Source organism: Saccoglossus kowalevskii, chromosome 3 (genome assembly GCF_978046115.1).
Source record: "Saccoglossus kowalevskii chromosome 3, keSacKowa6.1, whole genome shotgun sequence".
Lineage (NCBI taxonomy): Eukaryota > Metazoa > Hemichordata > Enteropneusta > Harrimaniidae > Saccoglossus > Saccoglossus kowalevskii.
The window spans coordinates 39,776,136-39,793,634 of record NC_140643.1 but is presented as its reverse complement, the minus strand read 5'-3'; the positions used below and the strand labels follow the sequence as shown (position 1 = coordinate 39,793,634).

The 17,499-nt window shown below is 37.0% G+C and overlaps 1 protein-coding gene across 2 annotated transcripts; it reads left to right on the top strand.

The window, feature by feature from the left end:
* Nucleotides 1–433: 433 nt before the first annotated feature.
* Nucleotides 434–17,407, top strand: LOC144355079 (alkylglycerol monooxygenase-like). Of its 2 annotated transcripts, none has more exons than XM_085497191.1 (12): nucleotides 434–561; nucleotides 2,575–2,717; nucleotides 4,143–4,294; nucleotides 5,110–5,213; nucleotides 5,368–5,463; nucleotides 6,003–6,069; nucleotides 6,539–6,604; nucleotides 6,884–6,963; nucleotides 7,800–7,934; nucleotides 8,203–8,334; nucleotides 8,500–8,582; nucleotides 16,647–17,407. In XM_085497191.1, the coding sequence occupies exons 2-12, from the start codon at nucleotides 2,692–2,694 to the stop codon at nucleotides 16,852–16,854; spliced, it is 1,149 nt and encodes a 382-aa protein (XP_085353317.1). In that variant the 5' UTR covers nucleotides 434–561; nucleotides 2,575–2,691; the 3' UTR covers nucleotides 16,855–17,407. The 2 variants fall into 2 exon arrangements, with proteins under 2 accessions (XP_085353317.1, XP_085353316.1); XM_085497190.1 differs by having other exon boundaries at nucleotides 8,203–8,317; nucleotides 16,647–16,764.
* The last annotated feature ends 92 nt before the right edge of the window (nucleotides 17,408–17,499 follow it).

Below are 17,499 nucleotides of genomic sequence, written 5' to 3'. Positions count from 1 at the left end.
GTATTTATGAATAGCTGTGCATCGTTTTCAACATTTGGAATTTGACACCGACACATTTGCTCCAGTTTCATGTTCATTAGTGCGTTATACAACACAATAAACGAACCATATACCACAGATTGTTCACCATAGCGGTATACTATTGGTTGTTCATGATGAAAAACAGTCGACAGTATGGAACGCGGGTCACATAACCGGGGAATTTAATTCTATCGACTGGTTATTGTTTTCAATTAAATTTGTATGTAATTTTTCATCGTAAATTGTCACAATGAACATACTTGGCTGCACCTGACAGAAACCTCACCTGTGTTGTTCAAATGTGTGTTGTACATTGTTAGACTTCAGGTCAGGGTTCAAATAGGGGTCGATGTGATATAAATAGTGCAGACCTTGTTCAAGCTGCCTACACTGTATTCAGCGAACAACATGGCAGCTACGAACGGTACGGGCCTATTTAAGATCGACGCTTTAACCGGGACACGTCGTTTATTTTACCTTATAACACCAAATGAGTCTACATTTCAGACGCTAGATGAAGTTCCAAATTATCTACTAGAGGTAAAGAAAGCTGCATTACATATATACATGGTACATGACCTGACTGTTCAGGGTTTCTATGTGTTGATGCTTGATGCATGTACCATACGCATATCCCATAATAATCAGTGTTATCAAACTGATATTTAATTGTTTGTGAGAAAATGTCTACCGCAGAAGTTCTCGGTTAACTCGCGTCATATATGTTTGTTTTGTTCGTTGTGACATTGTTGGTTCATAGTGTCAAATATCGCCTTCTTTGTAGTTATGTAGTTGTCGCGCCACGCATGTGCAAATATATGGGTCTCATATAAACAAAGATGGCGACTTTGACTGTTACGCAAAACAACGAGTACAAACTGAGACGTTATCATCAAGCTTTAATTAGGTTTTTTTAGATGATTAAAAGGTATAATTAGTGCAAGTCGCGCCCAGATCAAACCTCATACTTGTAGCTTCCATTAGAAGAGCGCATTATAATGTTGGAAAATCAATGTTTATCAACACAAATGTCGCACATGCGCAGCGCAACGACCATAGCCCTTTAATTATTATATCTCCAAACTTTAAGTCTATCACGCTAAAGTCAAATTGGAGTGGCCTGTTTGAAGACCTTGCTATGCTTGTGCTTATATGACTCATATGTGCATGCACTGTTTTTTTTACAACCGTAGATATTTCGGTCTCAATCTGTGAAGTTAATATATTAGGCTATCAATTGTACTCTCGTGTAATCACGTGCAATCTTTGCTGAATATCTGACAACACTGACCGAATATTGCAACATTGTTTTTCACACAAGTGATACATAGAAGAATTACAAGCAGTAATCATATCCTCGACCATTACTAGACAATGCGAAACAGCAAAAAAAACTATTAATTTTTTAGGCTTGATATTAATTAGGTCATTATCAATTCGTTTTTTATCTACCAGACTTCGATACGGTAAAGCAGCAAAATGCATGTACGCAATCAATTACTAACAATCAAAGTCTCAGTTTTTATACATTTAATCCACAGTCAGCTGGCACACACGTGATAATAAAATAAATACGATATTTACTATATGGGGCGCCATCTTGAATGCAGCATAAAACTAAATAAGAGAAAAGTTGTGAAACGCGTTTTTCAGATTCCTACAAATCAGGACAATCTTTCACAGAAATACGATCAATTGGGATAATATCAAGCCAGTCGATAACAAAATTCGGCCGAATTCGTCGTTATTGTGTCGGAAAATCCCTTAAATACAAACACAGAACATAGAACACTATTCTTCCTGTAATTGGGTGTTCGTATTTAAGGGATTTTTCCACACAAAAACGCCGAATTCGGCCGAATTTTGTTATCGGCTGGCTTAATATAACCCCAACGGATTTGTGTCCAGATTTGTAGAACTTGCCTCTTATTTAGTTTTATGCTGCATTCAAGATGGCGGTTCCCATATAGTAAATATCGTATTTATTTTATTATCACGTGTGCGCCAGCTGACAGGTCATAGCACGTCTCGTGAACTCAGCAGCTAATCGTTAGGTACGACGCTCGTAATGTAAAGTCATACACGATGATCTTAATCTTCACGGTCAAGTCCGTGGTGATTCACGGTAAAATGGTAGTTGAATCGACGCTGCACAATTATCAGAATCACCGTCACTTGGCTCACTTGGTCACTTGGTTTCGAAGTTCGCAGCATTCGTTGATACACTACACGGTTCTTACAATACAACAACTCATGTTTTGTGGTCAGGTTACCCGATCAATTAAACCGGTGCTTGGTCGTTCTCGTCAGTAATGGTTTTAGCTTTGTTTCTTTCGCACAAAGCCTGAAATACTTTGGATTATTCTGAACAACATGCTTTATAAACTGTACACCCCTCTTTCAGTCCATCCAGATGAACAAATAAACCAATCTGGCAAACATTCATATCGTTTTAACTTAGGCTGGAATTTAATTCAAGACTCAATCATGATTTGGTTACTGCTATTTGTACTCTTACATGATAGTTGTATACTCAACTGATCTTATTTTTAGGCAGGTCCATTTGTATTGGTGGCAATAGTTCTGGAACTTATCGTCGGATTCGTGACAGGCAATTGGAAAGTATACAGAGTTAACGATTCAATAAGTTCGTTAGGATCTGGCCTTTGCATGATGATGTCATTCATGGCAATAAGGTAACATACATGTAAACTAAATACTACGATAAACACTTCTTGTTTTCGAAATTGCGAAATTCTTTGGTATTTTGTAGAAAAACTTAAAAACAACTGATTTAAAAAGAATCTAAAATATATTAAAAATAATTTATATATATGCCAACGATAATTTTCACAATTACCGATTATACACAACTATGTAGGTGTTCAAAAACTCATGTATGAAAATTAACTTATGGTTGTACTTGCTTACAGTATTTTTCTGCATAATAACGAAAGAGTTTCACAATTTTGAAAACCACTTGCCTCGTTGTCTAAATTTATGCAAACGCAACTTTTATTCAACACTTATTTTTTCATACCAGATGATTTCAATATGTGGACTGAAAAATAAAATGACAGTTCATGTGCAGGCAGTTAGGATATACAATTTATATTTCACAGATTACGTCACTAAGCTTTACAAATATGTGTTTTGTTGTTTTGTTTTTTATTTGACTTTGTCTTGGCTTTGGTTTGGTTTGTGCAGTATACTTTCTAGGGATTCACAACAACTGACTGCCAAATCACAGTGATGTTACAAAATTATTGTTTAAAAGATTTATAAACAATATGCTGTGCTATAATTATTGCCTTCATTCCACAGTCTATGTTGTAGAATTTGCTGTGATGTAGTGCAGAACTCTAATAGCATGGGTTCGTTTTTCGATGTAGCGATCTGTAAATGAATCATAGATTAGTTTTCCGACTGAAACAAAAGGAAATGAGTTGTATACTTAGTGGATTAGAGAATATATGTTTGGAACCAAACTTTCAGATCCATTTGTAGTATAGCTGTAATAATTACCGACTATTACATGTAGACCATACTGTGAAATGTTTGTTGAGTTTTTTTTTAGTATAACACATTAGCTCGTTGGGGTGATATCCCATAAATTGTTTGACATGTTTGTTCACAAAGTGTTCTACATATTTAATTTGATCTGTAGCTTTGGAAAATATTAATTTGATTGGATATATAAGTGGCAATGCGCATCCACCGGGAGTTACGAGGGACATAGATATATTATCGATTAGTAATTTAATATGACTTGCGTTACGCATAATTGAATGGCATTGTTGTGAACATTTATCTATAGTAGCTGTCTATTTCAGTTCCACATACCATAAAGACCTGCTCCACGTTGTGATAACGAAATTTATCTGTCATCATTTCTAATTACTAATAACGCTATAGACGCTAATTTAGGTTCTTAAAATTGAGAATAACGGTAGTCCAATCGGGAAATCAAACTAACTAACACGAAAAAAACCTGTTGATTCTAATGATTGCCCCGTTCACCACCACAACTCCACCATGGTACTGAACTATTTATTTGCTGTGGAATTAATAACACATAACAAACTCATTTTGAATGATTGCATTTTTCCCTTTTCGTGTAGTATGTTTGTCCACTCTATTGAGTTTATTGCATATATATTGGTTTATGAAAACCTACGTCTAACCGATATTGCATGGAATTCACCCTGGGGCTGGTTGCTGTGCTTTATTGGTGTGGATTTAGGATATTATTGGTTTCATAGAGTTGCACATGGTATGTATGACGTGTGACGTGTTGTGGTTATGCTTCCAACAAGTGACCATACACGTACCGTGCATTATTAGTCTTATAACATGACAAATGTCCCCGAGTATAAAATGTATAGGGTTTTCTAGATATCAGTGTGATAATACACTTTTAACAAATATATAAAACGTGTACGAATCTTATAAAAAACGTATCGTGAATTTCGTAAAAGGATAATACAATAGGGATATGCGAGATTAGCTGAATAATGTATTCATAAATTACTTGAAATAATGAGGAATATGGAAACCAAGTAGTACATACAAGAATATGAAATAGGAAGACCTGTGGAATATAGTTGAACAGTATTTAATTTCTAAATATGCATTTTTCAGTAAAAATTACTAATTGTGAAATTTTTATACGAATCAAATTTGTCAATAATTCTTTGAAATATCGTAAACTCTTACCAAATTTTTATGAGTTTTTATTTTGCGTCTAAAATACAAAGCATATCCGCTTTGTGAAGATCAAGAAATATATTTGGAAAAGAACTTTTCGTATGTATACCTATATTCTTGAATATTTGTGTGAATACCCAGAGCTGTTTATTAATATTATTATGTTTACAGAGGTTATTAAAACACAGAAATATAGTTGTGCATAATTCGTCTATACAATTTTAGTTACAATAATTGAGCATTCAAATAAGCCAAATAAGTTTTTGCGACAAAACGTAAAACTAATTCTTCCTCAAAGAACACACTTTAATGAAATGCACATTCCCCCAAACGCATATACCCCTATTGTTGATACATGCATGGTTGTATTTACTAATACAGAAGTAAATTTTATGTGGGCTGCACATCAAGTTCATCATAGTTCAGAAGACTATAATTTAGGCACAGCTATACGACAAAGCATATTTCAGAGACATACAGCTTGGGTAAGTTGTTATATTTAATTATATAGCATATTGTTTATAATCGGGTTTTTTACATTGTGAAAGAACAAATTACTAGATGTTATAGTTAATTAATGAAAATGTTGATTGATGTCATAATAGTTGAATTTGACGTTTTCTCTCATTTTAATTTCAGATTTTTTATTTACCGATGGCTTTGTTTGTTTCACCCCCAACTGCATATGTGCATATACAATTTGTCACTTTGTATCAATTTTGGATACATACAGAGGTAAAATTTACATTCATTAAGGACTTAAATATTCATTGTTGGAAACGTATTACTTCATGTGAAAGCTAATATTTGTATTAGTTCCATTCTGTTTAATTCCGAAAACGTTGATTTATGGATTTACATCTGTACATCCGTCTGTCCACCCACAACTGTACCCTGGACAGACTGGCACCGATTATATTCAAATTTCAAATACACTTCAAACATCTTGGGATACATAGAAAGATAAATTCGTTTCGCATTCCGATTCCTAAAGACGTTTTAGTGGTAACAGTTTCGTGTGTGGACAGATTTGTTTTCAGAGTTGGTGCACACATTGGACATCAATCATTTGTCTTTGCTTCACAGTCGTATCTCTTACAGGGCTTATAATGTTCTAACTTGACACACACTTTGCACATGTCAACTTTCAATTCAAAACTATTGTATACCGGGTACAGTGTCATATCAAGCAGATGTTTGTCAGTGACAATGTCATTGATATTACCTACGCTTTTATTAAATTTGACTTTTCTTTAACATTACATTGTTTTCAGTTCGTCGGCTCTCTTGGTCCTGTGGAGTATATTCTGAATACACCAAGCCACCACAGAGTACACCATGGTCAGTATATTCTATTTTTCAAGAGATCACATGAACATAAATGATAACAATCTCCGAATACTAATAATATGATAAAGATTCTTTTTAATATGAAGTATACAAAGATTTCAACAAGAATATGAAATATTTTGAAAAGTTTTAAATGACTATGTTGCTGCAGTTAATTACATTATATATAATTATACATTCGTACTCATAGCTTGATACAGATGTAGATGTTCCACGCTCAAATAGTAGAAGCATCATGAAGATAAATGTTTACGAAAATAAGTGATTGTAATGATGCTTCTAAATGAGCGTAGTGTAATAAGTATTAGTAGTTGTGAATAATATTGAAGAGTTGATGTCCAGAACAGTAATATTACCTATCAATGCACGTTTAACATGACAGATGGCAAATGAAGAATCTCTCCTTTCCTAAAACAAAAGCTTATTCTAATGGCATAACCAATTTTGAAACTTTTTGCAGGTAGGAATCCGTATTGTATTGATAAGAACTATGGAGGAACCTTGATCATATGGGACAGATTATTTGGTAAGTCAAATTTTGTCCTTGATGAATAATTCCATGTAAACAATTGTTATACAGCTCAAGCATGCTGATGTTTAAAAGATAGGATGGAACAAGGATTCGTTTCAATCTAAAAACATTGTAAAGTAAACAATAATTTTAAGAGGTATTAAAGATTATTTGTTAATATATTGTTCAACTAAAAAGTAAATGTAACAATATATTTTGTGTTTATTTTCATAACACTATATAATTTCCAAAACCGATGACTCTGCATTATGCATAATCAAATACTGTTACTAGGTACATTTGCACCAGAACGTGAACGTGTGGTATACGGACTAGTACATCCCATAGCTTCATGGAATCCCTTCTACATACAGGTAAATGTAAATCAGTAATCTGCTCAATGTACTGTATTAGTAAAAATTCTTTCATTCATTAGTGAGAATTACTACAATTTTTGTTGACATATGATAGATTGTTGTTTGTTCCACGCAGTGATGCTTGTCGCGTTGGGTTGATATCTGATGAGCTTACAGATCAAGCTCTTACCATATACAAAATGAAGCTGTACAACACACACATTCCGACATTTAAAGGGTGTAATCGTCGCGCTACGCATGCGCGAGATATATGGGTCTCATATAAACAAAGATGGCGACTTTGACTGTTGCGCAGATCAACGAGTACAAACTAAGACGTTTCCATGTTTTAATTAGGTATTTTTTAGGTGATTGGAATGTATCGAAGGAGTCACCGGCGGTATTCAGTGCAAGTCGCTACCGGTCAAACCTCATACTTGTGATTTCCATTTGAAGAGGGCATTGGATTGTGGGATAATCAGTGTTTATCAATACAAATGCCGCATATGATCAGCGCGACGACCACCGCGCTTTAAAATTACAAAAATTATACTGCCAATATAAAGATAATGAAAACAGCATAACGTAAAACAACAGCTTACCCATACTCATACTCATACACTACCATGATGTAATTGACAATAGCTACAGCCTGGTCTTCATAGAAATGGTTCCTGAGGTAATAGTCTCGAATCTAACGTTGTCTAGTCTTTTCGCAATTCAAATGTGTACCTTATTGTGAAGACTATTATGCAACAATTTCTAGCAGGGCAAGATAGTGGTAGATACTGGTGACATTAGTGGTCTCAATTGCTTGGCTAGTGCGTTACTGATATATTGCTTTTATTTTTCAGTTCTGCCATTTGATGCATATGTGGAATTTGTTCTGGACTTTACCAGGATTGGGAAATAAACTGTCAGTTATTTTTAAAGGTCCTGGATGGGAACCTGGGAAACCAAGATGTGGGCTTATTGAAGACTTGCCAAAGGTGATGAATATATATGCATTTGGTTTAAAGAATAATAATACCTTCTAGTGGATGAAATCATGAAATAGCTTGTTGTTATGTTGTGTTGGACAGGCACTTATTAAACCTCTGTTTAACTACTAATCTGTCTTTGTCATTGTAATTTTAGTTATCCACACAAGATTACAATAATATAATTCGTTGCATATTTCCATATTATAACTGCGTAATTCTGTACACAGTTCACACGATATTAAATGAACTGTTTTCTAACTTATCTTCACTCCAGGTGAAGTATCCAGAGCCAAAATATGATATACAACATTCATCATGGGCTGACGCTTATGTTGTGTTACATTATCTTATTATTTTTTTGTTGTTTGACGAGCTTGAAAAAGAGTGCTGTAAGTCTCTTCATCATGTATTATTCTACACTTTTTCCATGATCTGTCATTTTTATTTTGTTGTATGTTGTTATATTTTTAAGACTCCAGCTGCATCATTACACGTTATATTGCAACAACGTAATAATTAATTTAAATTGAATAATACATTGCACTAGAATGATCGTGAGTGTATTTTCTAGGTGTTACAACGCAATGTTGTATTCTCGTGTATGGGATATATAATAATATCACTCACAAGTTTCGGTGCTATTGGTGACAAAACGTAAGTACTTTGAAATACTGATGCTTTTGTACTGTATGCTGAACAAATAGACCATTTTCCGTTCACTGCGAGAATCACGCGTTATGCGTGAAATCGAACGTAAAAACAGGACAAACAAAGGTCATAGCGTCGTAGTCGCGTCAAACATCGCGTGGGATTCGACAAACGCGAAAGTATTTCGGGCACATTTCCATGCTTAATAATGTGCTGTCCACATTTTATGATAGGCAATTTCGATTAAGTAAGGGTATTCGGAAGCAATATTCCTCTGTGTCACGAATGTCAAACATTAAATCATGTTTATGTTGTATGTCGTGATGGTGGCGTTTTGTGTTTGTCTTACGGCGATAGATAGGCAATGTTGTTTTTGGCGATAGATAATTGTTAAATATAGAGTGGCAAGATGTTTCTTTTAGTCAGCACTAGGGAAGCGGACTTTGATAGAACCCGATCCGAACGTTCATGTGATCAAATGTGGATGTCCGATCTTGTAGGTACCACAGTAAGCCATTGAATAATATTGCATCATGGGAGTTTGTGATCTATTCTGGAGGACGTCGGTTCGCCGTTGTTGGCAGTATACCATTTTTTACGTGTCTACTAATCACGCGTTTGCAAGTAACGTTAGAACAATACACTGTGTATTGTCATACAAATTAATGTATTGTGATCTACGGAATGTGCATCATAAAGATAATTCTATTGGCCAATTCCGGCCTACTGCAGTTAACGAGTGGGGAAACTCGCCAGTGAATGACATTCCCGATTTTGGTTCTGAACGGGATGTGCCTTCTAATTTATGTTACTGGCTACGGAGGTGTACTGCGGTGCAAGGGAATCCACCCGGACCACTCTCCTTCTACAAGTTACGAATATTGGACAGATAAACTCTGTAATTGATTGGTATCGTGCTCGACTGAGTGTGCAGCGTGTATTCTACGACTACAGTGCTTCTGACTGCGTTTTGTAATTACCGTCGTCGCCACCGTTAGCACAGACTCGCTGGAAAATACACCGTTATCACGCAAAGACCCGTTTTCATCTAGTTTGAAGAAACTGTATGTAGGTAGGGCTGTGTCCGATCGCCAGTATATTATTTGCGTCCGTTGTTTGTTATGTATGTTTGTCTCTTAGTTTTATGCATGCATGCAAGATTCTATGTTAGACAATTATTTACATTATCGATTTAGGCATTTCCTCGTAATAGTATAACGTAATCCACTACCCTTTTCCCGTGTGGAAATATTACAATATTATTACTGAATTATATTTCTAGTGTTATATTTTTTGTGTAACAAAACAACGTGTACCCCACTACCCCTTGTAACGGGTCAGGCATTTCCTGCCCATCTTTTAGGTGTGTGGAATAAAGTACGTTGTTTAAACCTTACTCGTGTAGCGTGTACTTGTTGTTTATGTCGCATATAAATTATATAACTGTCCTAAGTTTCGAATTATTAAAGGACCCAGTTCACAGGGGTGTTATGGGTGTCATTTGTTTGGAACAATTTGAAACCTTAGCTCAACCCAACTAGCACCCTGTGACATTTTGGTGGCAGCGGTGGGATTCATAAGTTTATAAATCAATTGGTTAAATTTATGAATTCATTGAGTACATTTATAAAGCCATTAATTATATCGAAACAAATCTATCAGTTGTTGTTGGATTGAGTGCGACATATCAACAATTCCTTGCTACAATTAATCGACTAGATTAAATTTATAACATGGATATTGATGTGGGAAAGTTAAAGCAAACTGGGGAAGAATTGGGTTATGAGGGGCCTGCCCTAACAAAATTTATTCAGGAAGAGAGAAGTAGATTAATCATTGAATTTAAAGAGAATCAACAACATGCTAGGGAGGCAAGAAAGGCAGAGAGGGAAGAGGCAAAGGCACAAAGAGAGGCAGAGGAACGGTCTGAAAAAAGAAAGTTTGAAGAAAAAGAGAGGGAAAGGCAATTTGAATTAGAAAGAATAAAAACAGAAATAACCGTGAGAGCAGAGGGAACTGGTGGCCAATCCCAGGATTCATATATGATGGGTGCTAAACTTCCTAAACTGTCAGAATTTAAGGAGGGCGAGGATATGGATGCGTTTTTGGTTCGATTCGAGGTATTTGCTAAAAGTCAACACTGGTCAGAAGATGTATGGGGCGTAGGTTTAGGTGCACTTTTGACTGGTAAAGCGCTTGCAGTGTATGTTAGTCTTCCTGTAGAAGATTTAGCAGACTATAAAGCAGTCAAGGATGCCTTGTTAAAACTATACGATTTGAATGAGGAGGGGTTTAGATACAAATTTAGGCAAGCAACACCTGGGAACATGGAAACGGCGGCTCAGGTTATGGTAAGGTTAGGAAATTATTTGGCAAGATGGGTGGAATTATCGGGCCTTGACAAAACGTATGAAAACATTTTGGATTTGGTGACAAGAGAACAGTTCATAAACACATGTAGTCCCGATTTGGCTTTATTCCTTCATGAGCGGAAGCCAAAGAATTGTCATGAAATGGCTGAATTAGCCGATCGTTATAGGGAAGCTCGTCTGTTTAGAAACCACAGAACCCCTCGTAATGTTAATGTCAACACTGATGCTTCTTTTGATCCTGGCCAGAAACAAACTGGTAAAGGTAAGCAGAATCATAGTAAAAATGGTTCACGGCGAAAAGAGACCCGGACATGTTTTAAATGCCATAAGGTAGGTCATATTGCACCAGATTGTCGTAGTCGTGCAATGAAGTCAGCAGCTGTTGAGGTTGAAGGTGAGAGCAAGCAGATCTCAGCAACCTGCGTGGTCACTCATGCAGATGGTAATAAGTGTTGTCGGCCCAAAGCAGGTAAGTTAACTCTGAAATGTGGCCATGATTTACCATTGTTTAGTTTGTCTAGTGTTAATGCCAAGTCACAAACTACAAGTTCGAAAATGCCTGTGGTAGAGGGTACCATTGGTAAGTATAAAATTAAGGTGTTAAGAGATTCTGGGTGTAGTGGTGTGGTCGTTAGAACCAGCTTAGTAGAATCTAATCAGTTTACAGGAGAGGTTCGAACCTGTTTGTTAATGGACGGTTCGTATCGCAGTGCTCCTGTGGCAAAGTTGTATGTCAACACGCCTTATTTTAAAGGATGGGTTGAAGCTCTGTGCATGAAGCAGCCAATCTATGATTTGGTTATTGGAAATATAGAAGGCGCAAGAGAGCCGGGTGACCCAGATCATGATTGGCCACATGTAGAAATAGGTCTGAAAGTTGACCGAGAGAGTAATGATACAAGAGATCATGAAATGGTCCAAGCTGTACAAACTAGAGCACAGATAAAGGCTCAGAGTAAGCCTGTCCGTCCTCTTATAGTAAAAGAGTTTAAGGAAACTGATGGGGTTGAGTCACACCCTGTTACTGTTGAGGTGCTCAGGGAAGCGCAGCGAACAGATTCAAGTTTAGTTCAAGTTCGTAAGTGGGTGGAGTCGGGCGAAGAGAAAATTTCAGGGAGAGGCAACAAGTCCAAATTTGTGGTGAGCAAAGGTCTCATCTACAGGTTGTATCAATCACCTAAGTTAGGTCAGGGAAGTCGTGTTAAACAACTTGTAGTGCCTACAAAATTTCGCAACGAAGTAATGAGATTGGGGCATGATTGTTTATTATCTGGTCATCTTGGGACCCAGAAAACAGTTGACAAGATCTTAACACAATTCTATTGGCCTGCAATGCATGGCGACATCCAAAGATATTGTCAGTCTTGTGATGTATGTCAGCGTACGTTTCCTAAAGGGAAGGTTGGTAAAGTACCCTTGGGGATAACGCCTCTTATAGACGTACCTTTCAAACGGGTTGCGATTGATTTGGTCGGGCCTATTGATCCCGTAACAGATAAGGGTAATAGATATATTTTGACGTTTATGGATTACGCCACAAGATATCCCGAGGCGGTGCCTTTGAAACGAATCACAACAGAGGTTGTCTCTGAAGCTTTAGTTGGAATTTACAGTCGGTTGGGTGTACCTGAACAGATATTGACTGATCTTGGAACCCAATTTGTGGGTGACCTGATGAAGGAGGTAAGTCGTCTTTTGTCAATTAGGCGGATTACTACCACTCCTTACCATCCAGCGTGCAATGGACTTGTGGAAAGGTTCAATGGAACTTTGAAAACAATGCTCCGTAAAATGTGTGATGAAAGACCAAAGGACTGGGATCGGTATGTAGATCCATTATTATTTGCCTATAGGGAAGCACGAAATGAGAGCCTTGGCTTTTCACCATTCGAACTCTTGTATGGAAGAACGGTCAGAGGTCCCATGTCAATTCTGAGAGAATTGTGGACAGGTGAGTCTACTTCTGGAGAGGTGAAGTCAACCTACCAGTATGTGTTGGATCTGCGTGACAGATTAGAAGAAACGTGTAAACTCGCTAGAATGGAGTTATCTAAAGCCCAGTCACGATACAAATTTCATTATGACAAAAAGGCCAAACAGCGTCAATTTGAGGTAGGTGATCATGTTCTACTACTGCTCCCTACAGCACACGACAAGTTAAGAATGCAGTGGCAAGGGCCTTACATTGTGAAGGAGAGAGTGGGTCAGATGGACTATCGGATTGAAAGGAAAGGTAAGATTAAGCTTTATCATGCTAACCTGTTAAAAAAATACGAGTTGAGATCGGAAGAGCCTGTGAATAAACATATGGGCGTATTGGAGTGTGTTGGTGTTGGATTAATCGATGGTCACGAGTTGGACGATTCGTGGGCAGACGATCCAAGTCGAGAGACTGCCGACTTAGTAGAAACCATCACTATTGCAGGTAAGGAAAGCATTAAAGATGTGCACATCTGGGAAGGGTTAGACGACGAACAAGCGAAGGTAGTTAGCATGCTACTTGTGAAATTTGCTGACACTTTGTCGGATATTCCTGGTAAATGTAGAGTAGGGCAACATAATATTCATTTGACCTCCGATGTGCCAATCAGATCACGTCCATATCCCCTGCCATATGCCTTGGAGAAGACAGTAAGGGATGAAATCCAAACTATGTTGAAAATGGGGGTCATTGAACAATCAAACTCCCCATATTGCTCCCCAATCGTACTCATTAAGAAAAAGGATGACGCAATTAGGTTCTGTATCGATTTTCGGAAGTTGAACAAGATTACCATTTTCGATGCAGAACCAATGCCAAATCCCGAGGAAATGTTTGCCCAATTGGCTAAAGGCAAGTATTTTACCAAATTAGACCTAGCAAAGGGGTTCTGGCAAATACCACTGGCACCAAAGGCCAAGGAAAAGACCGCATTCCAGACTCCTTTGGGCCTTTTCCAATTTATTTACATGCCCTTTGGACTTGTAAATAGTCCGTCCTCGTTTAGTCGCATTATGCGTGTGGTTCTCAAGGGCTTAGATGGAAAGGTGGTGAACATGGTTGATGATATCTTGATTTATACAGAAACTTGGGTAGAGCACATGACTATTTTTGCAGAGGTTCTAACTCGTTTAAAAAACGCAGGGTTGACGGCAAAGCCAAGTAAATGTTTCATAGGATATAATAGCTTAGAGTTTGTAGGTCATCAGGTGGGTCATGGGCTGTTACGAATGATACCTGAAAAGGTTGAAGCACTCTTGCAGGCAAAACGCCCATGTACAATAAAACAAGTCCGATCATTTCTGGGTATGGCTGGGTATTACCAAAAATTCGTACCTAATTTTTCCACTATAGCAGCCCCCCTGAGTGATCTAACAAGAAAGGGACAGCCTAAAAAGGTGAATTGGGGTGAGCCACAGCAAAAATCTTTTGATGATTTGAAGGAAATGTTGAGTAGACAACCTGTGCTGAGTTTACCAAATTTTGCGGAACCATTCATAATACGCACAGACGCGTCTAACTGCGGACTAGGAGCAGTTTTATTGCAAAATAAAGGTGACCATGCATTTCCTATTGCCTATGCAAGTAGAAAATTATTGGATAGGGAAACCTCTTATTCAGTCATTGAAAAGGAATGCCTTGCACTTGTGTGGGGAATACATAAATTTCAGAGATACTTGCATGGACGGGAATTTGTGATTGAAACAGATCACCAACCGTTAATATATTTGAACCGTGCCAAAGTATTGAATGGCAGATTAATGCGCTGGGCTCTTTCCCTACAACCTTATAATTATAGAATAGTAGCTATAAAAGGGTCTCATAATATTGGTGCTGATTATTTAAGTCGCAGCACTGGTGCAGAGACCGATAACTAATGATATAATGATTGACAATCCTGACTTCTTAGATGAAGACTACGTTTCATCTTAAAGGGGGAGTTGTGTCACGAATGTCAAACATTAAATCATGTTTATGTTGTATGTCGTGATGGTGGCGTTTTGTGTTTGTCTTACGGCGATAGATAGGCAATGTTGTTTTTGGCGATAGATAATTGTTAAATATAGAGTGGCAAGATGTTTCTTTTAGTCAGCACTAGGGAAGCGGACTTTGATAGAACCCGATCCGAACGTTCATGTGATCAAATGTGGATGTCCGATCTTGTAGGTACCACAGTAAGCCATTGAATAATATTGCATCATGGGAGTTTGTGATCTATTCTGGAGGACGTCGGTTCGCCGTTGTTGGCAGTATACCATTTTTTACGTGTCTACTAATCACGCGTTTGCAAGTAACGTTAGAACAATACACTGTGTATTGTCATACAAATTAATGTATTGTGATCTACGGAATGTGCATCATAAAGATAATTCTATTGGCCAATTCCGGCCTACTGCAGTTAACGAGTGGGGAAACTCGCCAGTGAATGACATTCCCGATTTTGGTTCTGAACGGGATGTGCCTTCTAATTTATGTTACTGGCTACGGAGGTGTACTGCGGTGCAAGGGAATCCACCCGGACCACTCTCCTTCTACAAGTTACGAATATTGGACAGATAAATTCTGTAATTGATTGGTATCGTGCTCGACTGAGTGTGCAGCGTGTATTCTACGACTACAGTGCTTCTGACTGCGTTTTGTAATTACCGTCGTCGCCACCGTTAGCACAGACTCGCTGGAAAATACACCGTTATCACGCAAAGACCCGTTTTCATCTAGTTTGAAGAAACTGTATGTAGGTAGGGCTGTGTCCGATCGCCAGTATATTATTTGCGTCCGTTGTTTGTTATGTATGTTTGTCTCTTAGTTTTATGCATGCATGCAAGATTCTATGTTAGACAATTATTTACATTATCGATTTAGGCATTTCCTCGTAATAGTATAACGTAATCCACTACCCTTTTCCCGTGTGGAAATATTACAATATTATTACTGAATTATATTTCTAGTGTTATATTTTTTGTGTAACAAAACAACGTGTACCCCACTACCCCTTGTAACGGGTCAGGCATTTCCTGCCCATCTTTTAGGTGTGTGGAATAAAGTACGTTGTTTAAACCTTACTCGTGTAGCGTGTACTTGTTGTTTATGTCGCATATAAATTATATAACTGTCCTAAGTTTCGAATTATTAAAGGACCCAGTTCACAGGGGTGTTATGGGTGTCATTTGTTTGGAACAATTTGAAACCTTAGCTCAACCCAACTAGCACCCTGTGACACTCTGTCGAAGATCGGCCGGTCAATGTAAGCTGCGAAATAAAGAAATTCTAGTTCAAAATCAAATCGTTCGATTTTTGCGGCAGACGTTCGACGCGCGTCTTTCATGCATCTCGCGAGATCTCGCAATTGTACGGAAAATCACCAATTGTGTTGATGACAATACAACACTCTAGTATATTTATGCATGGCAATTGTGTAGATCGTTTGTAATATTTATATATACATAATAATCCGCACACAATATATATATATATATATATCAATGTATGTCTTCCTTTTTATGTTGCTTATGTTTCACACTTTTACATGGAAAATTACACCTGACTTATTAAATAATCAAACAAGAACAGTTTTTGCTAGGCTGTGTTTTTTAAGAGTATGCTATAGTTTTGAATAGTTTAAAGCCAAGAATGTGAACCTGTCTAAAAGTAAAAAAATATGATATAAACATTTTGAATTTGAAACTTGCATTTGATGTAGGGTTATACATTTTGCAGATACTACGCACCATTATTGGAATTCATCAGGTGTGTGTTATATTTAGCATGCGACGCATCAATGACGTCATCAACGGTGCCCTTATTAGGAATTGGACAACCATCAATCAAAGGTCAGGTGTTACGTGGAATATTTTTTCTGTCTGCTGCCATATGGTGTGTTCAAGGAATCAGAGAATTTATTGGAAAGAAACTCAAAACACAATAAGAATGTTCATATCTAGTGCAATAATTTTCCACAGAAGGTTTGCCTTGTTAACATTTTGTTTTGTTTTCAATGTTTGTCTAATTCAGTAACATGTGATAGTTTAATTGTATGTGATGTGAAACAATCTTCCAAACTTCTTGAAGACCAATTACCAAAATCTATGGGTGATAATGTTTGTCATTGATTGCATATGTTTGAAGTTTATTTCAATAAAATAATGATTAGTAAGTGATACAATAATTGTAATACAATACTTAAACTATAGTGGTTAATATAAATATAAAACAACTGGTAGCATTTAGTCTGAACAGACCTCTTAAATATCAAACAGTATTATACATAATATAAAATGAATAATATATCAATAATAAGTCAGGTTAAATAAATAAAATTTAACTTTCATCAAGGAGAAGAAAAGATGAGATTTTATTTTGTGAATGTGACTTCGGTCTTAGTGAGACTATTTAACAATTTAGCACCTGAGATGAGATGCTGCGAATTGAACAACTGGTTTATTCACCAATAAAGCCAGACATTAAAATCATCACAGTAATTGTGTGTTGTATTGTGTTTATGATGTGTATAACTTAGGTTATGAATCAACATAGTGTGTGAAAAGTGATCTTGTTCAAAAATCATCGTAAG

What these genes read in the sequence shown, in the direction of transcription:
- LOC144355079 (XM_085497191.1), top strand. Translation starts at nt 2,692, where the DNA reads ATGATGATGTCATTCATGGCAATAAG. An exon ending in AATTTTGGATACATACAGAG is followed by an intron (nt 5,464 to 6,002) that starts GTAAAATTTACA and finishes CATTGTTTTCAG; the next exon opens with TTCGTCGGCTCTCTTGGTCC. An exon ending in GCTGTAAGTCTCTTCATCAT is followed by an intron (nt 8,335 to 8,499) that starts GTATTATTCTAC and finishes TGTATTTTCTAG; the next exon opens with GTGTTACAACGCAATGTTGT.